The sequence below is a fragment of the Coffea eugenioides genome, chromosome 11, assembly GCF_003713205.1.
Source record: "Coffea eugenioides isolate CCC68of chromosome 11, Ceug_1.0, whole genome shotgun sequence".
Classification (NCBI taxonomy): Eukaryota; Viridiplantae; Streptophyta; class Magnoliopsida; order Gentianales; family Rubiaceae; genus Coffea; species Coffea eugenioides.
This window is the reverse complement of record NC_040045.1, coordinates 36,659,476-36,687,375: the sequence shown is the minus strand read 5'-3', so window position 1 is coordinate 36,687,375 and position 27,900 is coordinate 36,659,476. Positions and strand designations below refer to the sequence as shown.

Here is a 27,900-nt window from a genome sequence, read left to right as displayed (position 1 = left end):
TTATATTTGTAATTATTGTTGGGGATAGTTGGAGGTTGGTAAAATTAATTATGTACCATTTACTCAAGCTAGAAAGTGGTGGGAACATTTGTTAAATATCTCAATTTTGAGAAATTACTATGACGAAGCTCTACACTGGATTGTTGGTGATTTGGGAACAACTCATTCCATACATTCCTTTAACATTGGAAATAAAAAAAAAATTCAGCATGTTCCACCTCCTTGGTTTTGGAAAACGGAATCATTGGATGTGTTTAGGTATTTTTCATGGTTTATTTTTTGTTATTCTGCCCTAACGAACTTCAATTCGACCCGTTTAAACCCTCATCCCAAATCTCTCCTCCTTCACCACAAAAGAAAAGATAGAAAAGTATTTTGTTTCTATTTGCGTTTCTGGTGTCGAATTGGTTGATTGTGTCCTTTTCTGAAATTCTGGAAATTGAGATCATCCCTCTATCTCCATTAACGGTCCATTTCTTGCATCTGTAAAGACAGTCCATTTCTTGCATCAACTTAAATTTGTATTCTACAAGCAAGCAACTAAGCACAGTGCAAAAGTATCTAGAACATTTCTCTTTGAACGACAAATTAATCCAATACAATATTATTGAAAAAAATATTAATAACCTCAACTAATACAAAATTTTGTGTATCGCAGTTTTTTGAACATGTCACAATGAATGTTCTTGACACTCTTTCAATTTAGATTTTTATTTCAAATTTAATTCTCTAAGAACGATTAGTATTATTGTGCTTTCAATCTAGGAACAATAAACAAGGGAAAAAAAGAAATCAATATTTAGTTTAATGAATACTATTACAGTTTTCACTCGTAAAACTTATTAATTCTTAAACCTAAAGAGAGGAGAGAAAAAAATTGCAAAAATTGGAATCACTGAATTGGAATTTCACAAATATAGCAAAGAAATAGTAAAAAATAACTCCCCCCCCCCCCCCCGGGGTTCCCCCTAAAATAAACAAGCAAAAAGAGGCATTTACTGCATAAAATTCTTTAAAAAAAAAATTTTTTGGTTTTGAAGAATTTGAACAAGCCATTTAAACACCATTAAGTCCATAGAAAAATTAAATGTAAAACACCAGCATATCAATGGCTAGGCCGAGTAACCAACTCACTCATGGTTCCTATGCTTCCCTATCCTCTGATTCATCACCTCCACATGAGCAACCAACCGAGTTACAGCAAAAAGTAGCCAGTAGAACATGAGCGCTGAGGCAATCAGCAATGCATTGCGCTGCCTCTTTATAATGGATTTCTGGTGCCACATGAGTTCGGCCAAGGTGCACGACTCGAGCGATTTACAACTCGGACGAGTTTCATACTTTCAGTAGATATCCAACAGCAAGAACAAACAAAACGAGACCATCGTCAGAAATGACTTTAGAAGGCTCCTTGTTATGGATGTTAGACGGACTTGTAAGGTGATCCGCGCTCAGAATAGTCAGCAGCAACACCATCACCGCCTCTGAAATGCCCAAACCCCAATTATCCAAAAGTTTTCTAGCCAATTGAATATTATGTATAAGTAAGGGGTTATTTTATAAGTATGATATAAATTTGATATGGATATATACAAGAAATTGGAAGAATTTTGTGTTAATAACCAAGAACATTGGGAGTTCTAAATCAGTTTTGCGACTAACAGTCACCTCTGCGCAGCTTTGGAAAATTAGACATTACTTGGTATAGAAAAGTCAAAATTGAGTTCCATCAATTACGTTTAAAACTAAATTCAAAAACCTTTCTAATGGTATAAAATTTCATCTTCGTATTTGTTGCCTATTAATACCAGAAAATTTACAAAATTGGTTGAAAATCAGAAGCTGCATAGTTAAGGACTAAAAATTGCACTAATTTATGGTCCAACTTAAAGCCCCCCTATTGATCGAATCGGTAAATGATTCCTCTGAAGATATTTAGTATTCTGAGTTTAATTTTTAATGCTACCAATTTTGTAGTGATTTGATATATATATATATATATATATATATATAACTTGAGTTATGTGTGTTTAACTAAGGACTGCATTTGCTGAAATTCCTGGTGGAAACATTTTAACTCAACCCCAAGTATATGCCTATATAAGTCCTGCCCAATGTCACAATTTATGCTCATGTTTTATTTACCTTTTGTTTGGCATTCCTCAAGTTTTATTTACCTCTCCATAAGCAATGCAGACAATTTATTTTCTTTTCGTTGGAGCCTTGGTACTGTTGCACTTTATCGCAACTAGCTCAGCTACCATAACGGTTGCCAACAACCATAACAACAGTGCTAGTGATCTGAATGCTCTTCTTGCCTTCAAAGCCACCATTTTCGATCCTCAAAGGATCATCCCAGCCAACTGGTCCACATCTACCTCTGTTTGCAACTGGATTGGAATCACTTGTAATGCTCGTCATCACAGAGTCGCAGCCATCAACCTTTCTTACATGGGAATTGTAGGAACCATACCTCCAGAACTGGGAAATCTTTCTTTCCTAGTCTGGCTAAATGTTAGAAATAACAGCTTTCATGGACATCTTCCAACCGAGCTATCTCGTCTCCATCGATTGAAGTACATCAACTTGGAAGATAATGCCTTTGAAGGAGAACTACCGTCATGGTTGGGAGGTTTAACTGCACTCCAATACTTATCCTTCCGAGATAACGGATTTTCAGGTTCATTATCAGGCAGGCTCTCTAACTTCACAAAGTTAGAGACCATCAGGTTGGGTTTCAACTTTTTTACTGGAAATCTTTCAGAAGAATTCAGCGCTCTACCGAAATTGAAATTTTTGGAAATTCAATATAACCAACTTGTAGGCCCTCTGCCACCGGCTCTGTTTAACCTCTCCTCGTTGCAAATTATTGGTTTTACGAATAATAGCTTATCGGGTTACCTTCCAGCACATACCTGCGATCATCTGCCACAACTTAAAGGGCTTTACTTATCATGGAATTACTTTGAAGGTGAAATTCCATCAGGCATCGGAGAATGTTCAATACTCCAAGTTTTATCCTTGTCATACAACAAATTCCGAGGATATATACCAAGAGAAATTTGGAATCTAACCACGCTTATAACTTTATATTTGGGTGATAACGACCTGACAGGTAAGCTGCCAACTTCACTTTGTTTTGAAAAATTCTTGTATATTTCGAGCACCAATAGATCACAGATTTAAATGCGGATGTGTGGAGAAACACTTAATGTTTAACCAATAATTCCCTGTCCGCTTCTTAAATCTTAATTAGAAACAAAATTTTAAAAATTGAAAGGTAGGAATGTTTGAAATACTTTTGGTAGAGATACTTACACTAAAAAAATTGGGAAAATCACTCAAGACCCTCATGCGGTGGTAAATGTGCCATCTAACTGCCATGCGGCTTCAAATATTACATTTAACTTCTTTCTACTTTAGATTGAAAGGTAATATGGATGAAATTCATTCAAACTAATCATTTTTTTTTTGGCAAAAAGACAACTCTACCCTAAATGTCAATTCATCCTTCTTTCTAGTTTTATTTCATACTTGAAAGTATGTTTAGTTTTGGCCGCATCCTGTACGTTATCTTTATTCATTTCAAACTGAATTGTTTGATTTTTCTTATTTCTTAACTTGCTTCCTTATTTTGTCAAAAAGGAAAAATAATCTTCTTTACTCAATAAAAATTTCTAAATTTTGTAGCTATAATCGGCAATTGTCATCCATGACTAATTGATGTAAGTTTATTGCATGAATTACGAATTTAGACTGAAATTCCTATGAAAGTGGTTCAAAATCCTCATAACCCAATAATAAATTTTCATTAGGTTTTGAAGGATTTTGAGACTAAATTTATAATTCACATGAAACATTTACATAAAAAAGAATGCTGTTGGCAGAGGCTAATTACTTTAGAAATATTGGGGAAATTAATTTTCTTGTCATGTCATGATTTATTGGCAGGTGAAATTCCAAAAGTCATTGACAATCTCTATAATTTGGAGACACTAGACATAAGGAGTGCCAATATGACAGGTAAAAAGCTTCAAACGTTTTGAAATAAGATTTATTTTATTATTTCATCTTACCTTACGTTCTTAGATGGAAGACATCATCATATTCAAAGTACTTGTGCCAGTGGAAATATTTGTACGTCCCACCAATTATTTCATTAGCATCGAATATTACAATTCTCGAAGTTCAAAAAACAGGAAAAAAGAAAGTACATAAATACAACAAAGCCAACACATAATTCAAATTACATGAAAATATTTATTATCATATGCTAAGTTCATGAATACTAGTAACATGGATTAACTTTACCAAAAAAAAAAACATGGATTTACTCGAACTCGTCTTTATCATTATGTATCAAAAACTTGCTGGCTTGTAAATCATAATGCTCAATACTTGCATCCACTATGTGTCTATCTTCTCATTACTTCCCTATCTCAACAAATTGTTTCAAGTCAAATGACTCTTTTTTTTCTTACCAATTTGATTTGTCAGGTATAATACCTCTAGAGGTTGGTAATCTTAGCAAGTTGGAAGCACTTGCGTTGCACTCGAATAGGTTGAGAGGTCCCATCCCGCTGAAACTTTTCAATAGTTCAACTGTACGATTTATTTCTCTCACGAAGAATGATTTATCAGGCGAGCTTCCATCAACTATAGGTGCTTTCTTACCCAATCTTGAGGAACTCCACCTTGGGGGAAATGAATTCAATGGAACTATACTAACATCTATCTCAAATGCTTCTAGGCTCAGAGTGCTAGACCTTGGTGAGAACCATTTTACTGGTGCAATTCCTCATTCTCTTGGAAACTTGAGATTACTGGAACAGTTTGCTATATGGCAAAATAATTTTTCTGAGGACTCGCTATCCAAAGAGTTGAGCTTCATCATATCCCTATCAAACTGCAAACATTTAAGAAGGTTGTGGTTAGATGAGAGTCCTCTGAATGGCTTCCTCCCAAAGTCTATTGGAAATCTTTCTAGCTCACTCGAATCCATTTCTGCCAGAAATTGTGGAATCATAAGTGAAATTCCAAGTTCGATTGGTAATTTGAGCAACTTAGTAGAACTGTTCTTTGAAAACAATAGTTTGACAGGGTTAATTCCAACTACAATCAAATGGTTCTTGAAGCTTCAGAGGATAGATCTAAGCGACAATCAAATACTAGGTGCTATTCCAAGTGAGTTTTGTAATTTGCTGAACTTAGGAGAATTAAGACTTGGACAAAATATGCTCTCTGGTATGGTGCCTTCTTGTTTAGGAAACGTTACAACACTCAGATATGTTTATCTCAATTCTAACAATTTAAGTTCTATGATACCAACAAGCTTTTGGAGTCTCAGATATATTTTGGAGGTAGACATGTCAGGAAATTATTTGACAGGTTCTTTGCATGCTGAAATTGGAAACTTCAAGGCATTAGTCTATTTGAACCTTTCAAATAATCAATACTTGGGTGGGATACCCAGCACTATTGGAGCACTACAGGATTTGCAAGAACTCTCCTTGGAACATAACAAGCTGCAAGGATTGATACCAGATTTCATGAAGAATATGTTGCAGTTACGGTATTTGGATCTATCTTTTAACCATCTGGAAGGTGAAATTCCCAACTCATTACAGGTACTATCAGATCTCCAATACTTTAATGTGTCTTACAACAGATTGAGAGGACCAATTCCTCATGGAGGGCCGTTCGCAAATTTCACGAACCTATCTTTTCTCTCAAATGAAGCATTGTGTGGCGCTCCTTGGCTCCAACCTTGTACAAGTACATTTGAGCATGAATCAAAGACAAAAAGGATAGTCATGATTGTTCTGTTGACATCAGGATCTGTCATATTAGCCTTGGTGATTTCAATTTTTTTGATGCGGTTAAAGTTGAGAAAGAAAACCCTAGCTCCGACTCAGAACTTGCTTCCCATGGCAACATTTGAAAGGGCATCCTTCCATGAACTTAGACAAATAACAAATGGATTCAGCGAGAGTAACTTACTTGGCTCGGGGAGCTTTTGTTCAGTTTACAAGGGAATTCGCGAAAATGGGATGGTTTGGGCCATAAAGGTATTCGATTTGCAGCTAGAAGGTGCATTTAAAAGCTTTGATCGAGAATGTGAAGTCTTAAGCTGCCTTCGTCATCGAAATTTAACTAGAGTAATTACTGCTTGCTCTAGCCTTGACTTTAAGGCTTTGGTGCTCGAATACATGCCCAATGGAAGCCTTGAGAAATGGCTTCATTCAAATCCTCATTTCTTAAACATCAAGCAACGATTGGATGTTATGATAGATGTGGCTTGTGGTTTGGAATATCTCCATTATGGTTATTCAACTCCTATAGTTCACTGTGATTTGAAGCCTAGCAATATTCTACTGGATCACGACATGGTTGGGCATGTTTGTGATTTTGGAATTGCAAAGTTGTTGGGAGATGGAGAAGCTGTGGTACAAACAAAAACTCTTGGTACATTTGGATATATTGCCCCAGGTGACTTTTCTTGATTACAATTTCAAATTTTTTATGTCATTCAAATTAATGTTTCAACTTTTAGCAACTAGTACAGTATGTGAAATATAAAAAATTTGAAAAAATGTAAAATTGGAGAACTGGTACTTGATTTTAACAACTAGTTTCAAATTTTTTTATGCTAGAGTATGGACTGGAAGGATTGATTTCAACAAGTAGTGATGTTTACAGCTTTGGGATTATATTGATGGAGACATTTACAAAAAGAAAGCCTAAGGATGAGATGTTTACAGAAGAATTAAACCTCAGGCGTTGGATACAAGAATGCACACCAGATTCTGTGATTCAGGTTATAGACGCAGACTTGCTTCATCCTGAAGATAAAACAGTACAAAGGAAGATTGAATGCTTATCGTCTATCTTGCAACGTAGTTTAAGTTGCACGACAGATGCTCCTGAGGAGAGAATAAACATGAAAGAAGTTCTAGGAGCATTGCGGAAGATCAAACTTCAGTTTATCAAAAGACTGAACACTTGAAGGGGCGGTATAAAGCCATAATCCAATAGCATCTTTTTTTCTTTCATCATATGGTATATCAAAGCTTTTCGCAAGGCTTACCATTCATTCAAGTAGTACTCATGTTTTTCTGCTGAGTATATGGCAGAGCCCTGGAGTGCAAATTTATATGGGGGAATTCTTTGTCTTGAACTAAGGAATGAGATATTTTGTATTGCCAATAAATTTGTTTACGGATATGGAGACCTTAAGTTCATGATCCCAATTTATATATATGTTGACTTGGTGTTTATGCTTGTCATACATATATGGCAATTAAGCTGGTAATTTATATTTAGTTATTCATACATCTTTGTCCTTTTCAATTTTTGCATATAAATGAGAAATAAATTGATCATCAATATATATCACCATATAGAGGTACACATAGGCATATGTGTTTATACGTACAGAACATGAATGTGGCATTTAGTTAATTACAAAATTATTTTTTAAAGGTGCGAAGGACAAAGATAGCAATGTAGTTTTCTCTGCTACAATTGCTACTTAATTTATAGAAATTAATAGCACTTATTCAGGGCAAAATTGAAGGTTATATTTGTAATTGTGGTTGACAATAGTTGGAGTATGTTAAAATTAATAATGTACCATTGCCTCAAGCTAAAAAATGGTGGGAACATTTGTTAAATAGCTCAATTTTGAGAAATTCCCTCTGACGAAGCTTCTGCACTGGGATTCTTTTGGGTGATTTGGGAACAACTCATTCCATTACATTCGCTTTAACAATTGGAAATAACCAAAAAAAAAAAAAAAATGCAGCATGTTGAACGCCAAAATGTAGCAGTATAAACATGAGCGCTGAGGCAATGCAGCAATGCAGCGCTGCCTCTTTTAATGGGATTTCTGGTGCACATGAGTTTCGGCCGGGAGGTGCACGACTGCGAGCGATTTAGCAACACGGACGAAGTTTCATACTTTCAGTAGATATCAACAGCAAGAAACAAACAACGAGTTACCATCGTCAGAAAAATGAGCTCTATGGTGGCTCCTTGTTTATGGATGTTAGACGGCCATGTAAGGTGATCCGCGCTCGAGAATAAGTCAGCAGCAACAATCACTCGCCTCTGTAATGCCCAAACCCAATTATCCAAAGTTTTCTAGCCAATTGAATATTATGTATAAGTAAGGGGGTTATTTTATAAGTCTGATTATAAATTTGAGTGCCAAAAGTGCATAATTGATATGGATATATACAAAGAATTTGAAGAATTTTGTGTTAATAACAAGAACATGGGAGTTTAATAGTTTTGGCTACTAACAGTCACCTTGCGAAGCTTTGGGAAAATTAGGCATACTTTGGTATAAGAAAAGTCAAATTGAGTTTCCATTAACCTTCTAATGGTATATAAATTTCATCTTGGTTTGTTGCCTATTAATACCAGATAATTGGTAAAAAAATTCAGAAGCTGCATAGGTTAAGGACTAAATGCACTATATTGGAAATTTGGTCCAACTTAAGGCCCCCTATTGATCGAATCGCTAAATGATTCCCTCTGAAGATATTTAGTATGGACCAATTTTGTAGTGATTCGATATATATATATAACTTAATTTCGCTCTCCTGCAGATAAGAATCAAATCTGAGAAGGCTTGAAACTAGTTTTGATCATTGCTTATTCTAGAGTTAAGTTTTTGTAAATGTAGCATGTTGCCTTTTGTACTGCTGGTTATATATATCATTGTGAACTTACAATGAGATTTTACAAGTTGATTTTTTACATTCAGACTTTTGTAAGCGCATTCAAGAGTTCATGGTATCCATATAATATTGATTTGTATTCAAAGGTGAGAATGTACGAGTAATTTGTAATTCGGAAGACTTTTGCTAGGCGACTTTGTTATCATCTTCGGGAGGGTAATTGGTGCCACGCTCTAAATTAAAAGTTAAATACTTTTAAATACATTATCAGATGCGAGGGGTGGCAGCCTCTGCTGCTGCGACATAGCCTAATACTATCCATTCTAGTGCCATGTTGAATTAGAATAACAGAAATGAAATATATATATATATATATATATAATCGGAATTCGTTCTGCTCGAAAAATTGTTTGTGGGCTTTTTCCTGCAATAAAATTTTTGCAATTACGGGGCACTTGACAAGGTTGATTGATAATTTGAAGAGAAGGAAAACGTCCAAATAAAGGATTTTTAGAAGTTGACGAGTGGGAGTTATCGAGGTTTTCGGTTTGTGACACAGCACATGTTTAAATCCAAGTAGCACATTTTGGATGGAGAGATATTTTGGATAAATAGTCCTTTAATAAATTTGAGCTAATGCATAAATCTCTTATTAAAAAATCTACAATAATAAGTTGTCAAATGAATGAAGAGTAGATCAAATGAGTAGCTAGATGAATGGAAGATGGTGTTTTAAGCTTTGAACTCCAACCGATGATCAAATGATACAAAAGTACAATAAAAAAAAAAGGGATTCTTTTCATTTGATTATTTGAGCTAATTTTTGATTTTGGTTTTGAAAAGTAATTTTTTAGATGTTCTTGTTGACTTTTGTATTTAGGATTTAAATTTTTTCAATAACAAAGAAAAAGATCAACACAAAAGTAAATTTATCTGATTTTGATTAATCAAACATTTTGCAAAACAAATAGCAAGTAAAAGAGCTCCGAAATCAAGTTTTTTTTTCTTGTTTTTTCAATACAAAAACGAAGCAGCCTATTTAGTGGCGATTTTTGTGGGGTTAATAGATTGCACAAATGGGCTTTTATCTTTAATTTGTATGGACAGTTGAACTGAACAAAATCATGTAGTTAAACTTATCTATCGGCTATTATTCCATGGGCTTCAAATATAAAATCACAAAACCGTTTATCTGGGCCACTCCATCCCCACTTGAAAAGCCCAAAAAGGGGAAGCTAATGCTTCTCAAAGTTAACTTAATCGACTGATTTTTCAGATTTGTCCTTGGCTTACGAACTCGATGATGGGCAAAGATGGTGATTTTCCTTCGTGCAATTAAGTCTGGATTTTGCAGTAATCTTGACTTTGTTTTTGCTAAATGAAGGTGAATTAGTTTAAAGTTGAATAAAATTGCATGTCAAATCAAGGCCTTATTTAATAATCCAATTCACCATTTAAATTTAATGAGTCAAAATCTTAGAATGTTCAGAAATGTTTGATAACAAAAATAAAACATTTTAATTAATCAAGTGGCTCTTAATTATTTAAGCAAAACTTACTTCAAAATATAAGGCATAAACTGTTCACTTATTATTTAATACAAAATATGCTCAAAGGTTAAGATTCCAATAATTAACAATTTAACCACTTAACTAATTCATATTTCAGATTCAAATTTTAGATTTTAGATTTTAGATTTTAATTTTATCAAATGCATCCTAAATTTAATTCTTGAAGTCTCTCCACCCTACCCTTATTATTTAGAGAATCCAATGCTAGTTTTCCCTCCATGTAAAGGAAGAAATTGATTGAAATCGTCAACTCTAGGTAAAAATGACCACTAATCAAAAGCGATATATGAGTTTTCACTTACCAATCATCTTTAGCTCAATAGGATGAAGTCGTCTCCAGGTCAATGAGGTATCAAGTTCAAGCTCCACTTAAATGTACACTCCAAAAAAAATCGCTTTTATTTTATTTTATTTTATTTTTTTCTGTTTTGGGCATAATTTGTCAATTGTCATGTTTGGATCACCATTTTGAACTGATTGATTCATGTCCCCCACTTTGGAGATCATAATACACATGATACTTACTACTTAGATTTGTTAAGGAATATACATGCTTTTAGCCTTAATATGATTTGTCCTAGCATGATTAGGATAAGTTTAAAGCAAATGGTAGGATGTGCTATAAAAAGATAGATTGTATGAGCTCACCTAATCCACAGACTTGAGAACTGGAAGAATAATTCACATAAAGAAAGTTTAGTGGATATGTGATAAAGACAAGATTCTACACAATTCAAGTATACAACGTACCCACTTGTCCTATGGCCTTCATTTTTATACCCCTGCATCCATTTTGAGATTGTCTTTTTCTGATTATTGTTACCAATTGCAGCTAAAAGTAGAGGGAATGTGGGAATATTGCCTTGATTCTGGTCAGAGCCATTAGTATTTATATTTTGCAGTATGCACAGGAGAAGAGTTTCTCAGATAATGTCTGGACTATATATATGCATGCCTGATCCCTTAATTGGGTCAAATTTTTAGTTGGTTAAGGAAAAGAATACTGATTCAGCAAAACAAAAATTAATAAACAAGAAAATTCAGCCTCACGTCTAGGTTTGATTGTGAGCCGAGTGCTGAGCCGAACAACTCGGTCAACCACTCAGCTCAAGCTCAGGTTGATCGAGTCCGAGGCCGAGTTCGAGTTATTCAACCAGAAAGCAACTCGAGTTTCAAGCCCAGATATATGCTACTCAAACTCAACGACCTACTCATTGAGCACTTATTAATTTAAATAATATATTTTTTTAAATACAAAATTTCCACTAAAGGTTTATGTTTTTAGATAATTTACAAGCTGATTTGCATACTTAATTTAAGTTCTTTAATGGCAAAAAGGTAATAGAATTTGAAGTAGACAAAATTCAATTTCATTCGCCAGGTTTCGAGCTTAAATGCTCAAAAATGAGATCTGATCAAGCATCTATGCTTGAAAGCAGCATCGAGTAATCAAGCTCGATATGGCTCGATCTTGATTCGAGTCATATCGAGTTGAGTTCGAGTATTTTTACTATTTCGGTGACTTGAGTTCGATCCTCTATTCCCGAACTCGATCAAGCTCGAGTTCGAGTCGAGTAGGGTGCCAATAGTGTTCGAATGCTATACTCAACCTCGACTTGACTCATACACACCTTACTCATGTCTATTTAGGATTTGATGACTCGAGTACCCAATTTTTTGGCTTCACACATTCAAGAAGCTAATTATGTTTTTGCCCCAAAGACTGGGCCTTGTCTAATTTGGTCTAGTCAACTTTATGAATTTTACCAATTGAGAATCAATTAATTTATTCTTATTCCTTCTTTTTTAGTCTCAATGAAAAGCCGGTACCTGTGATTAATAACTAGCAAAGTGAGATACATATAACATAGGGAAAAAAAGTGTGTGTGTGTGTGGTTTTTTTTTTTGGATTTCAATGCTTTAGCCTCGTCCCAGTTAGTACCTTTACTTTAACAACCAAGTGCATACTCGGTTCCAATTTCCAACCTCCAGCTAGAGCTGGCAATTATACCCAAAACCCAACAACCCACCCACTAATTTGAGAAGTTGGGTTGGATAAGTTGGGTTTTGGGTTAATTTTGGGTTGGGTAATAAAAACCCATATATATTTTGGGTGGTTTGGATATTTGTGTTGGGCACCCATTACCCAACTTAAGTTAAAAAAATAAATTAACAAATTAAAATCAAGAAACAAAAAAAAAATGACCAGCCTTGTTGAATCAAGCAAAACCCATATATGTACTGGTATGTATAATTATCATATATACTACTACTACACACTGAGAAGGATGATCAACGAGTAATGCTTAAAAAGAACAAAAATTGAGAAATGAACGGTGCAGCACAAATGTCAGTAGGATTTTTTTAAAAAAAAAAAAAAAGAAAAGAAAAAAGAAAATCCTTGTACTCTTCGCTCTTCACATCCATCCTTTTGCCGAGTTCCGGAAAAATGCATCCTACTGTTCTTCTATTTCTTTTTCTTTCTTTCATTCAAAATGAAAAAACAAGTCCCCACCCCCCCCATTTATTGATCACTTCATCGATATCTCTTAGTTTTGTTCCACCCAAAATTGTTGCTTGGATCTCTTAATTTGGACCAAAACTATACCCAATTTGAAAATCCTTACTTGTATAAAAAATAGTGAGTTCATCCAAGTAGTTTAAATAATTAGTATGTGTGTGTATTTGTGAAAGTATATTAGTGTGTATTGTAATTTGTATGTGTAAAAATAACGTATTTCAAAAGAGTTTAAGAAGTGAGTGTGTGTGTCTATGAGTGTTTTAGTGTGTAAAAATATGTCTATCTACGTGAAAATGTGTTTATGTGCGTGAAAATTTTTTTTTGTATGTGAAAATGTATTTGAGAGAGTTTATGTATCAAAATCTATTAATTAATATATTGGGTCATATTTGGGTCATGGGTTTGAGATGACCCAATATGACCCAACCCAAAATTAACCCAATCTAAAGTTGGGCGGATTGGGTGTCACCCATTTAAATGAAAACCCAATATCAATCCGCCCAAAAACCGCCCAACCCACTCAATTGCCAGGTATAGGATCAGCTAAAAGCCTAAAACTCGTCAATGTGGTTCTCTACTCGCAAAAGTTACCTTGAAAGGCAGCCAGAGATGGATCTTAAGGCACTAAGTTGGAGCAATCCCTAGGGGGAGGCCGAAGACCTTAATTTCAAATTGGCTAAAGTTCTAATAAGATCATCCAATTCTTCTAACTTGCAAGAAATCCCAAACAGAAATGAACAAGAAAAGGCAACAACCTGTTGTTCGCCAAGGTTCATCAATTTAGATTGCCAGAAAACCAGCTATAAGTCGATGCCTCTTTAGCTGAAGCAGAATATGGAACTGAATGTGATCCATCACCAAAAAGTGATCCAAATTAAACTCGGCATGAACATTTGGCATACAATTCTTGTATAATTATACGGATTGATTGCTTTATAGATAAAATAAAAGTTTGACAACACATCAAATATACAAAAACTACCTAAAAGTGACTGTCAAGTCTTATCTTTCAGCTGCTAAAGAGAACTTTTATAAAGTACAGAGCCATTTTGTACACGCACCAGTAACTGTGTTAAGTGAACCTGTAACTTGGGAATTTAATGATGTCCTCTTATTTCAACTTTAACCTTAACTAGTTTCAAGGAAACTTCACATCCCAATCTTTAACCCTCGTCTTTTGGGAAGAAAAAATGAAGGAAACTTCACCAGAGCATGAAGATTGGAGATAAAGAAGTATGTAGGGCCAGGAAGGAAAAGCAAAGGAGCACCTACTTCAAATCAATTTGCCCAAGGGAAAAAGGAGAGGCTTTAGGAATACTTGCACCCACAAAAAGGATCATTATTTACCACCTGTTGCAAGACAAAAACAAAAAGAAAAGAGATAAAGATATTGGTGAGTCCATTGCACATTTACCTATGTTGCATGGTGTAGCAATCCACAACCATGAAAAGAGAAAGCCCGGAAGACAAACCTTTCTTTTCAAATAGTTTATTCAAAGCAGACAAGAGCACGATGATCAGTGCCACACCAGCTATGAGTCCAACTATAATTGCAAGGGTCTTCTCCATATCATTACTATTGTCTGCAATTTACAATTGGCAAAAAATTTGTTAAGTGTTATTTCATCCTTTTTCAAGAATGTGAGCATAGTGGAACCACTTTTCCTGAAGGATCAACAATGATTTAAAACTTACAATAAGGTGTGCTACTTTTATGCAAAATCATCTAGAATGCTTTATAATGCAATGATGCGGTACAAAAGTTGCCTAATGTTTTGTGAATTAACAAACAGCATGCCATAAATATTTTGCAAAAGAATTGGATTCAGTACTATTCTACTGTTTGGAAACGTAAGAGCATTCATGAACAAGACCACCAAACGTGCAAAGACAGATTAAGTTCCCACTAATGGATTCACTAATTAAATTCTTGTTATCACTCTTTTTTATTCATGAGCTTCTTTATCTTTTCTTCCTTCATTATTACCATTTGCATGTTTATCATTTGTGATCTCTATAAAAAGGGTCTAGGTAAATCCTGTGATCATCATTTCCCTTTCTCCTATTCTTTTTGTTTGGCGGGGTTATAAGATGGTAAAAACACATTTTTATTTGGACATATCGAGATAAATTGTGGAAAAACTCCTATGTAATTGGACATGAATCAACATATAGCTAGATTAGAGTTCTTGTGCTAGTGAACCTTGAAATATAGACTTTTACTTTTAGGAGCTTAGCCAAGTCCATTTCAATCTTGGAGTTCATCACTCATGCTTGAGCCCTCTTTATGTTTATGTGTCTATTAATGACAACTGTGTTTAGCTCAAATAAGAGCCCTCTTCATGTTATGTGTCTATTGACTAGTACAATTTTGTTACCTGCTACATGGTATTTGGAAAGCTTCAATGAGGAATGTGTTCTGAAATATTCCAACTACCTTGGGTACGTGATAATTAAATACATTGTTAGCTATCCAACCAGAGCCTTAAGCATAATTAACCTGCTCGAATAACTTATTAGTTAGCATGCGCCCTTCACTTTCTTTTTTAATATTAGTTATGATACAAAATTGGATGATTTGAAAGAGAATCCAGGAAACTTTATACTTTATGAATGATTTGAGGCCTATCAATCAGAGACGTGTACATCAGTTGGTATCCGATAAAAAAAAATGTGTTTTTTTTCCTCGTTATAGATGAAGTAGGATCGAGATTAAGGTACTAACTTTTGTTTTAAAAAAATGTTTAGGTACTAACCAAATCTTAATCAAATATGTACTTAGCAAGATAAACCCCATACACATGGTGAGCAACTTATACTGTAGGCTGCATTAAGATTTGCGAAAAGCAACTATTGAACTAATAAAAAGTGGTCCATTCCATTGCTACTCATTGAAGTTTCAAGTCAACCATGAAAAGTGAGTAAATGGGATTTGGAGACTGTAAATCAGCCCTACTACTACTACTACTACTTTTTTCTCTTTGCTTTGTGAAAAAAAAAGACACAAAAGAGGGTCAGAAGAGGAATTAAAGAACTACCCTTTTCATCCTCCCTCTTTTTTCCTCCCTTTATTCTCAGAACAAATTGAATACCATGCAAGACTTATTAAATCCTAGGTCTTATGCGCCTTTATCTTATTAATATACTTGTGATTTCTAGTAGTCAAACAAATAAATATTCTCAATCAACCTTCATTTTCTTTTCTACCTAATCTTAAAGCAGATTGTTTCGTTGATTTTAATCAGAGTAAAGTATAGAACTCAAAAATTACTTTAGCAATTCATAAAGTACATCACCGCAGCCCGCAAAATAAAGTCTATGTGCTGATTCCTCACATCCCCCAAATAATTCCAAAATAAAGAATAATTATCCCAATCAAAAACACAAATATAAACACAAAATAAAATACACAAACACTATTTATATTTTATATTTGTATATTCTACATTTCAAGAAAACCATGCAAGTAAATACTACGAGATTGCATTTACTTAATTACCAAGCTACTGATCAACCCAAAAAAAGGGCAACAACAAAAGTGCTACTTAGAAAAGTTAATTCATTTGCTTTAAATAATATTAGGAAAAGAAACGAAAAAGAAAAAAACATAACCAAAAACCATGAACCACCAAGCACGGTGGTGGAACAGCTTACCACTGCCCGAGTGATACCCACTCTCCGAGTACCGCGCGTAGCACTTGGCCAAAAACATATCACCCCAAGGTGACGTCCCACACTCGTTCTTCAACCGTCCGATCGCCTCCGAAACGCAATCCTGGCACTGACCCATACTCAAGTCCTGCACACACTGAACAATTCCCTGCACATTCCCGGACCCACCAACTCTAAAATACTGCCCACCAGCCGTCAGATATCCCAAGACCGCATCACGCCGAGTCAACGAATCAGAATTATACCCGGTCGACGGTCCACATTTCTTCATCACGACCGTCTTATCTTCCACCCCCAGAAACGAAACATTATCGTACTTCACGAAACATCCGTCTAGCTGCAAAGCGCCGCCAGACGTGTCGGCGCAGATGCCTCCGAGTTGACTCACTGCATGGACGATGCAGTCGTGGCAGTCATCGTTGCTGAGGTCGCCGCGACACTGGAAAAGGCCGTAAACGACATCGCTTTGGGTCGAACCCGGGAGGGAGATTTTGAAGTTGTTAAAGTTTGCGGTGGCAGCTGAGTTGACTACGGAGGTGAGGACCGAGTCGACGTTCGACTCGTACGGTGTTCCTGGGGTGAACTTGAGCTGCGTGCATCCGCCGTAGACGAAGTTGGTGGTGGAGGAAGTTGATGGATGTATAAGAAGTGAGAAAATTAGGAGGAAAGTGAAGGAAGAAGATTGAACGAAGGCTTCAATGGAGTTGTTCATTTTTCTTTAGTTCTTTTGGGAGGAAAAGGAGAGGGACAGAAGTGTATGCTTTGTGTGTGTGTGTGTGTGTGATATGGCTTTATGGGATGTGACTCAAATTTTGAGACGTTGGCCATAGTTTTATGTTATAGTAGTAGCAACTAGTAATAAGTACAATGATAGGAAATTATTTTTCATAGTGATCATATTTCTAAGATAAATAATGCATCTTTTGTTATATTTATTTCGTTTCACTATTATTATCGTTTGGACCTTCAGAAATGGCATAGCATAGGATAATGAATTGGTGAAAGTATCATTTCTAACTTTATCTTTTTGATAAAAAGAAGAAAACTTTTTTATTATGGATTAAAGAAAAAAGAAAAGAGAAATAGTAAAGAAAAAAAAAAGCAGATAAAGGGAATATAAGATGGCTACCATAGATGAGAGAACTTTCATTTTAAGATGCAATAAATAGCCCTAAACAGTGTATATCCGACTTGCATGTTCTGCATGCATTATTAGAGTGATTAGAACTCAAAAATAATCTACCACTGTGATACGTTGATAGTTGAGAAAATAAAGGATTATGGTTTAATTGTCTCTATTATGTATACAATCTTATTGTGCTAATTACATGATTAATTGAGTTTATATTTATCATACAAAGAAAGTAAATCTTGAAAGGTCACAACCCCTTAAAAGTTCAATCTGTCGGTAGCTTTTGCAAATACATTACGTTGAGAGGTGTGAAATCAGTATGGGATGTCAAAAGGGAGAAGATTGCTATTAAAACTATTTGATTTACTACTAATCAACCTTTTGATTTCTGAGTTTAGAAACAACCCTTTATAGCTTCAATTTTGTTTTCTTCTGGCGCATAGGTGCGGTGGCAGTTGAGATAAACCTTGGATGTGAATGAAACAAGTTAATTTTCCTTGGATGTGAAAATTAAGACCAGGTCTAACTATGTTTAGACCCTTCCTGATTCTAGACAGTTGTCAAGCAAGATATTACCCCACGTATAAATATTTTGTCTGCAAACTTTTTACGTGTACATGACCAATTGTACCTTCTGAGAATGGTGAATTATGTGACAGACTTTGAGTTTCTTGGCGTGGAATTTACGTGAAGTGATCAATAATATCTAGCTATAGCAAATGCACGATCTATAGTAGAGCATCTGATAGAGTTCATATATACATGAGCGAGCATGGACCATGGTGAAATTGGAGCACAAAAACATAGAAGAAGCCTAGTGGTTTGGTGTCACTCTAAGTACATGCGTCTGACTTTGTAGATGCTTGTTCAAGCAAGCTATTACATACATCTGACTTTGTAGAGTAGAAGCAAAAGCACTGTGCCACCACTGAGCCCCCTTTGGCTGGTGGTCGGTTATCCAAACTTCATTTGCAGTAAAAGATAATATTTAAAGGGGGTGTCAGACTATTCTTTGATCTAATCAGATTATATATCTGTTAGATTCTTATATAACCTTTTTAAAATCTTTGTTTTTATAGAATATGATATGTCAGATTATAAGAATATTATCGTTATTGTTAAAAAAAAAGGCAAAAGGACTATATATATTTTTTTTTTTGGGTATTAAAAATGAAAATTCTAACTAAACATGAAGTAATCTAGACAAATCAAAATCAACTTAGCAAGGAGTTAAGTGTTTACAATCTTCATTACCTAGTTAGAAACCTTTTTCTAATTTGAGTAGAAATGGGATTCATTCTCATGATTAAAAGTAGAGGTGGCAAATCAACCCACTTAACTAAATTTACCCATACCCGCCCATGAATAGATGGGTATGGGTATCTTAAATTTTTGTATATGGGTATAAATGGGTTACCCAATAATACCCATTTATTAAATGGGTATTATTGGGTAACCCATCAAACCCAATTAACCCATTTAAAATTCTCTTCCCCTAAATCTCTTCTTTTCCCCCACCCATTTTTTTTTTTCAAATTTTTCATTTTGTCATGATGTTAACTACTTTTGTTCATTATTATTATTATTTGTTGGTTTTATTTTATTATTTTGTTTCCTCTTAGTTTTTTAACTTGCTCATTTTTCGGCATTACCAATTTATGATAAATTTGAGCCTCTTTTCTTACCTTTCTAAAATGAAATTTTAAATTTATATATGGAAAAAATGTTAGGGGTTAAAAATTTTTGGATTAAATTTTTATATTAACTTTTATAGTACTTAGTTAAAATTTTTATATTCTTATTATTCAATTATTAAATAATATGTAATTTTGTGAAATAGAGTATAAATGAAAAAAATTTGGTAATTAGGCTTATTGAACATTATAAGTAAATATTTAAAACTAATAATGGGTACAAAGAGCGGTATAAATTGATAACTTAGTTTGCAAAAATGAATTTAAATGAGTTTACAAAAAATTAAAATAAATGGGTTATAAATGGGTAATTGGGTTACCCAATTCATTTTTTGACTTACCCATTTATACCCATCTAATTAAATAGGTATAAATGGGTTGACTCACTTATACCCATTATCCATTTTACCCAACCCAAATCCGCCCAAGTCACCCATTTTGACACCTCTAATTAAAAGTGCATCTTGAGCAAGCATCAGAACCATCAAGAGAAATACACAAGGATGGCTTGAACTTTTAAGGATACAAGGTATCAAGTGGTGTGAGGATGAATTAAATTTTTCAGCCACATATGTCATGAGATCAATGGTAATTGAGAATTTAGTTTCCTATAAAGTAAGAATGATGAAAGTCCGGCAAAAGTAGATGTGTTGCTTTTGTTCAGGGTATTTGCATCCAAACTCTCGAAAATATCATGGCTAAATCACATTTGATTGGCTTTCAACATTTAAGCTCTTGGCTGCTTTTTCTGCTTCAAGTGACTCAATCATCCAGAATGGTCCAAAATCATTAGCATCGTAAGCGAAGTCTGATTATGTCCCCACCCCGGTACCTAGGAAACACCTTAGCCTACTTTATAATTTAGCTTGAACTCAATCTTACATGTCAACCATGCATCTATTAGTAGAATAATTCACAAGAACAGAGTAGTTGAACAACTGAGATTGCTCGAAGAAAAGAATTCAAATGATGACTAAGTAGCAGGTAAGGACTCTAATAACTCTATGTTTGAAAAAAAAGGGGAAAGATGTCTATTAGGTTTAATGAGTAAAGGTTATCCACCAATATTAATTCGAGAGAAGAAGAAAGAGTGCTTAATATAAGTATGTGTCCAAAATTTACTAACTTAAACATTTGATTTAAAGTTAGATTTTTACTTATATTCAAAAAAAAAAAGTTAGATTTTTACTTATATATTAAATTTCTTTGATAGGTTCTCTCAAATTGGTTAGAGGAGGATTTTTAGCGTCTTTTTCGATATCAGATTCAGGGTTCGAATGTTATCAGATTTAGAATTCAAATTTTTTACTTGACAATCGGAGGTGAAAAGGGTACATTAAGAAGTGGAAGTTAGCATCAGCGTTAGGGGTGGCAATTTCTGACACGACCCGAAAACACGACACGAACCTAACATGAAATTAATAGGTTTGGGTTGAGGTTTCGGGGGTTCAGGTCAGAATCGGGTTGAACCCAATGAACCCAAAAAAAAAAACAGGTCGATTTCGGGTCAACCCGTAGGTGACCTGATATGACTCGATATGATCCGTTTACGAATTAAAAATAATTTAATAAGCATAAAAATTATTTTATCTAACTAAACTAAGTTATTGTTTTTTTTCAAAGGTATTAATTACTTAATCCTAAATGAATTTATTTAACTTGTGTGAAATTGAAATTATTATATTTGAACAAATAATATATTATATTATTTTTTACTGTTATACTGTTTTAATTTATTTTACATTTGATTTGGGATAAAACACTTTTACGGTGTTTAATTTAATTTAGATTTGGTTTGGAATTATTTATTTAAATTTTTATTACTTGATTATGTAATTAATTTTGTGAGAAATTGATTTTATTAGAAATTACAGTGATAAATTAATAAATTAAAATTATGTTTCGAGTCATTTCGGGTCGACTCGCTAACCCGAAATTTTCGGGTTCGTGTCAAGTATCCTGACCCGTTTCGGGTTGATGGGTCAGGTTCGGGTCAACGGATTTTCTGTTATACTCGGGTCTTAGCCCGACCCGTCAACCCGAACTCGATCCGATTGCCACCCCTAATCAGCGTGCAATAAATACAAAACTAGAACATTAGGGGGACCTTCCACATTTTTCTTTACTACTTGACTTACTAGTGCACCATTCTAACCCTAACATTAAGAGGTGGAAGTTAGCATCAGCGTGCAATAAATACAAAACTAGAACATTAGGGGGACCTTCCACATTTTTCTTTACTACTTGACTTACTAGTGCACCATTCTAACCCTAATAATTTTAGAGTAGACGAATAGCAAATTAAAGTGCTTTTGACTTGGCTGTAACTATCTGGGTGGCCACAAGAGTTGTATATAGGGATAATTTCACAAACCTCCCTGAGGTTTCTCACAATTACAAACTCCTCAAGTTTTAAAAATTACATATACCTCCCCTACTTAATTTTACTGTTTAGTAACAATGTAAGTCCAAGAACTTAGACTTTCTTTCAAAAATCCTAAATTGCCCTTTTATACAAAACTAAGAAAGAAAAATATAGTATACTCAATCATTTTCTTCCACACTTTGCACCAACAACCCAAATCCCTAATAACCATCCAAGTATAAATTCTAAAATCAAGTAACCATTCAAAAGATTCCAAATTGCATATACAATATCAATACTTGTCACGCTAAAAAAAACACACAAAACCCCATTGATAACCAATTTTATACCCCCAAATTAAATATCAATACTCAAATACCTTTTCAATATAAGCTAATTTGACGTAGAACCATCATTACAATTCTCATATGGCCTTAAAAATATTAATATCTCAAAAGTTGAGAATAAATTCTTACCTCCACAATAAAATCATAATAAAAAATTTCTAATCCAATGAAAGAAATCATTATGTAATTAGTGACATTTTATAAAAGTTTTTCTTAACAATAAATAAAATATGACAAATTCCACATCTTAGTTCTTCTTTCTATTTCAATCATCAATTTTATTATTTATTTCTCTATCACTGCGAGTCTCTTCATTTCCTTTTAATTTGACACAATAATCTACTCCCTTTATAGATTTTGTAATTTCAATTTGCTAGTAACCACAAAACTGAATATAATAAAAAGAGGTTAGATTAACTAGAAAATAGACAAGAAATAGAAAAATAGATTTTTTTCAGGTTTAAGTGGAGGGCATTATAGGTATTTTACTATGTTAAGGGAGGTAAGTATAATTTCTTAAACTTGAGGGAAGCCGAGTGCAATTGTCAGAAACCTCAAGGGAGGTTTCTGAAATTATCCCTTGTATATATCCATACAATCATCCACAACATATCATAGTCTAACTAGATGTGACTAATCGTCCCATTACATTTGGATTGATTTGGCTGTATTGAAAATTCAATGTGCATACTATTTTCGAACAGGTAGCTAAAATATTTCAGTGTCTGGAAATGTTACAATACCGAGGAGACAACGGTCTGTCCTGGCTTCTTCGTTCAATCGATTTAACGTCCCGGTCGGGTTACAAATAGCATGAGCGTAAGATAATAGATTCTCTAACAAGGTTGAACCATTCAACTTTTCATGATAAGTTCATCAGTTTTGACAAATGATTTTGATCGACTTACAATATCTTGTGTCAGTTTGATCGACGTGAATAATCCCTTCTGGTTTGTGGGTTTTTAGGATGGCTTTAGAAATTTTTTACTGTTACTCTTCTTCTTTCTCAACTGGAATCTATCCCAATGCTCTCTAACTATGAAACCTTAAAAATGATTAAAAAACGTGTTTAAAAATTTTCAAAAGCGTATCTATTAGAAACATGCCAAAGAAATTTTTCGATATGTTACTAAATGACTATGTAATAAAATAAATCACATGTCATTTTTAATTTTTGGTGTACAAACACAAATTAAATATTTTTTTTTGGTGGTATACAAACACTATATTGTTTGCTGGTATTTTAGATTCTTGGTTTAAGCCAAAAATTTAATACTACTATCTCAAAAAGTCAATCATAAGATTGCTACCGGATAAATTGTAGATTAACAGATATGACCGGGACTGAGTGAAGACAGGTAAAGTGACTCGAAAATCTAATTCAATATTCTAGTATCATCTGGCAGCGGCTAAATTGGTCTCCACAAAATGTCAACGTTCTAATTATTAATCTTCTTGTCTGATTCACTAGTTCCTGACCATTAATGGAACAATTAAGCCTTAATCATTTCGTTTTGATCCTAAAACTGAAAGATTCAACCAAAACCCCTTATCACCTACCACGTAACTCTATCGTGGGAAATTCTTAAGTGCCCATGTAAGAGATAATGCTGTCTTAGATTCTAAACTTTTGTCCTGGCTTATCCTGTTCAAGGTTTTGAAACGATATACATTTGTCCATTGTCCTTATAGTTCATTTGAAGATGTACGTCAAGCATATCCCTAGATAATTTTCAGTAAAAACTATGCAAATTTTTATTTTTAGTTTTTTGGGGGTAAAGTAGCTTTTAGCCCTCTATACTTCAGCATGCAGTCAAGTAAAATTTTCAGTAAAAAATCAACAAATCAACTCTTTTAGACCGAAAGAAAATGACAACTAAACTCTTTACACAATACATTTTCATCTACCTTGAAACATTTTCTTCGAAGTCTTAATTATACAATTTCCATTTTCTTTTCTTCATTATCTTCTTGACCTGCCATCAATCTGAGGAACTACAGAATATCCTCCGATTCCTCTCATCCAAAAGAAATGTACAGGAGCGCTACATAAGAATTTCCTACTCAAATTTACAGAGCTGTTTTGCTTTAAATCTTTAATCAAATTGATGCAAATTGATTCATTTACTTAATTAAAAACTCAAGCATTATAGTGTCAAAAAGATAATGATTCATGCGAATACTGAAGGAACTATATTAGATGATTCATGCAAATCAATAATCATTTTCCTTGGTAAAAAGAAAGGGCGCTGAAGGAGGAATGAAGTTCCTATCTTATTATTAGTTGATCATTCTGCTGAACCAGCCAAAAGCATTACAAGACAAGTAACAGCAAAAGGTGCTCAAAAAGATTGATCTTACGCCCATTAGACGGTGATCTCCATCCACCTATGTCCGGTGGTTGTTGGTCCAAAGCTCCACTTAAATAGTTTTATGACATATTACTTACCTCCAGATTATGATTGTTACATTATTACACCACTAGGGCGAAAAAAACAATGTCATATGGATCAAGAACTCAATTCTAGTTCGACCCTAAGCTATGACCAAAAGATAAGCAGAACAATATCATACGTCCATTCAATTACTAAGCTTTGGGTCCTCTATTACACTTATTGGTCTTACATTATGCTTTACAATGATCCTTATCCTCGTTGGCCCTATAAATTTAAATAAAGAAATAAATACCACCCTAGCATATGGTATAATTTAGTGTAATGCAAAAAGACTAATAGAAAATCCAAAGCCGTTATGGGTTCCTAAGTTTCTTTGCTTTGATTTTTTGCCTGGTTTCAAGGATTTGAATTGAACCTAGAAGTGGTTCTCGATCAATTGTAAATATGCTCGAAAGGACTGGAATGTCCCAATTCAATGGCTTCTGAAGTTTTTTTATTATTATTGTAAGTGGAATGTCTTAAATTTTTAATCTTTCATTTATATTTCCTCCGTCATATCACCCAATCCATCTCTCATCCAATTGCTTCTGAAGTTAGTTGATAACAATTTCTTAGCATTACAGTCACTGTCAATTTGCTTTGGGTTGGAGATATTAGGTTGCATTTATAACTATTTTATAATGAATGTGCAACTTTTAGATTAGATAGAATTATATGCACGTTAGTCTCGAGAACTGTATAATGTCTTGACCTCACATAAAAAAGGGAATCTCCTAAAAACATGTAACCTTTGTTTCTTTTGTCTTTGCTTGCATTTGTGGTTGGAGAGTATGGGAGAATGTTGTGGACAGCAAATTATCGATGTGAAATCATCAAAATCAGAATTGAAAAGGGACAAAGATTGAGGGAAAAGGGAAAAGTCGCATTCAACTAATCACCTTATTTTATGTTTTTAAGTAGTGCGAGTTTGTTTTCTTGTTTGATTGTGCCCACAATAGTTTGTTGATGACCCTCCGACCGAATAATTGGCATCTTTTTTCTTAGATAAGGTCTCTCACGAGCAACCCATGGCACATGTTTGATGTTTATGCAGCTACTTACTAGTTTCTTGGAAGTTTATTTCATTTGATGGGAGGAAAGAAAGAAGAAGCTACAAAAATCAGTAGTTATTACTATATTAAAAATGATTGATTCCAAAGTATGATAACTTTTTGAGGAATTGGTTTTAAACCTTTGTTTACAAACAGAAGAGCTTATAAAATATGCATGTTAAGATGCAATTAACAAAAAAATTAGAGGACATCGCCGGTTGCCTCGACCAAGGTCTTGTGTCTATAATATCAACAAATGATAGAACCCCGGATGATGCACCAGTTAGCGTGTTAATTGATTCAGATATGAGAACATGGAAACATCAACTGACTGATGAGGTTTTTTTTTGACAGAAGCATACAGATATGAACTTGATAAAGCGTAAAGAATTTGGTAAATCTACTGTGGGCGTTAATAGAGTCTGGCGCCAGTTTTGGAAACTAACCCGTGGCAATTTGACGTATCTGAAGTGAAAAGTACTGATTGGAAAATATGTAGACAAAAAATGTAAAAAAAAATTTGGAGAAAAATAGCAATCCGAACGTAAAAAGTTTTCTTATGGAGAATCTGCTGAAATGCTCTCCTTCTAAGATAAATTGAAGAATCCCAGTTGATGATCATTGTGTTTTTTGCTTCTCAGTTCATGAGGACCTTGCTCATATCCTTTTTCACATGTCCTGTAGCTCAAAAATGTTGGGAGTTAAGCTCTCTTTTGCCTTTTGGGCTCTCTTTTGGACATACTTGTGGCTTCAGGATATTTTATCAGATGTTCCAGGACCTGAATTTGAACGAAATAGTTAATTTTGCTTCGGATGCTTTGGAACAATTGAAATTCTACCTCTTTTGAACGCGAGCAAACTTATCCAGCAGCCATCCTAGCTACCTCAAGAAATCGTGTCCTCTCAGGCTTTCGAATGCATATTCCACCCCCGTTATGATGTTAACATCATCCTCTTGGAGTCAACCACTTCTTGGTTATTGGCTTCACAGACCAGGATGAAACTTTGGCTTTGAAGGAAGCTACTGGCCTGACTGTCCTTAAGGGGCTCTTAACAGATCTTTTCTTTTTTTTAAAGAAGTGGAGAGGGGACAAGAAATTTGAAAGCCAGGACCATTTTAGGAAGATGCAGTAAATTTGCTTCAAAGGATTTCTCGACTATTTGGTCCCAATGTAGATGGCGTGCAATAATCTTTAAAGGACCTAGATGCTTATAGATTAGAATGAATTGGTAGGATTGGCGATTGTTTTGCTCATTCTCTTTCGAAATATGCAAAATTTGTTAATTCTCAAATTGTATGGGAGCTTAATTTCCTCCAGCCCCATCTTGAGGTTGATTTATTGAGTTTTCCATTATTGGGGTATCTTAATTAAAAAAATTACAAATATCCCATGATTATCTATGAATATTTTCGGTTACAAATTCTATTCATTATTATGTAACATATGTAACGACTATAATAGTTAAATGACCATAATGGATATAACGGTTATATAAATTATGAATTGACCGTTATGTAATTAATTTATACTATTATGTTTTATAACCACATCTTAATTACCTAGTTGTAACTCCTACAATGTTCTACCTATGGATAAAGGTTGAAACAAATGTGTTTTGAGACCCCTTTCTACTATTTTTCAAAAAAAAAAAAACCCTTTCTATTTCTAACACTTTATATTTATCTCCATCCAACGAGCAATCAAATTAACCAGAAGAACACATTTGCTCCAAGTGGGCTTATATCGGTGTGAGTTTTACCCTTTAGCTATGAGAGTCCAACAATCCGCCCCACGAGCCAGGGAAGGAGATTGCTAATGGGCAAAAACTTGGGGCCTCTCCCACCAAGAGGTGAGAGCCTGTGGGATCAAAAGCACATGGACTTCTCCAGCAAAACATGTCCAGCAGGCTTCATCATTTTTTTTATATTATTCAGCGGGCTTCAAGTTAGTTATTACGTAGCCCAACTACACAAAAAATATCTATATAATATATAATGTCTGAGTAATGACCGTATAAATACTTTTTGTCATCTTTTGAACTTTTAATTTCACTTTTATAAAAATTAACTTTTACCTTTATCATCTAATCATATTTTACCAATATAACTACTCATAACCATCCTAAATATTGTAACTACCAAATTACTATAATCATATAAACCAAAGTTTTTTCATGAAAGTTTTATATAAATTTTTTTTATGTAACAAACAAAATTGGTTCATTTTAATTGTTCTCTAATTACACACACATTGGGTGTACCTTTGACACTAGTACTGTATAACACGTAAATAGGATTTCAATCTTTTTGGAGTTTGTGATATTCGTAGCAAGCATCTATTGAAGCTAATGAAGTTAAAGGGAGTTCCTTCAAAAACAAAAGAAAAAGGGAAGTTAGAGCTAGTATTTGATGAATCATCCAACTCA

At 34.2% G+C, this 27,900-nt stretch overlaps 1 protein-coding gene and 1 pseudogene across 1 annotated transcript; both read right to left on the bottom strand.

Moving 5' to 3' along the window:
• Window positions 1-1,130: 1,130 nt before the first annotated feature.
• LOC113751434 lies at window positions 1,131-9,017 on the bottom strand (annotated as a pseudogene).
• A 4,580-nt stretch (window positions 9,018-13,597) lies between these two features.
• LOC113753373 (cysteine-rich repeat secretory protein 12-like) lies at window positions 13,598-17,239 on the bottom strand. The gene is made up of 3 exons (XM_027297510.1): window positions 16,431-17,239; window positions 14,249-14,359; window positions 13,598-14,126 (listed from the first exon to the last, which is right to left on the bottom strand). The coding sequence occupies exons 1-3, from the start codon at window positions 17,158-17,160 to the stop codon at window positions 14,116-14,118; spliced, it is 852 nt and encodes a 283-aa protein (XP_027153311.1). The 5' UTR covers window positions 17,161-17,239; the 3' UTR covers window positions 13,598-14,115.
• Between the last annotated feature and the right edge of the window lie 10,661 nt (window positions 17,240-27,900).

Excerpts from the sequence above, each read along its gene's own strand:
- LOC113753373 (XM_027297510.1), bottom strand. The coding sequence starts at position 17,160 with ATGAACAACTCCATTGAAGCCTTCGTTCAATCTTCTTCCTTCACTTTC. Across the intron at positions 14,360-16,430 it reads TGGGTATCACTCGGGCAGTG|ACAATAGTAATGATATGGAG; the intron begins GTAAGCTGTTCC and ends TGTAAATTGCAG.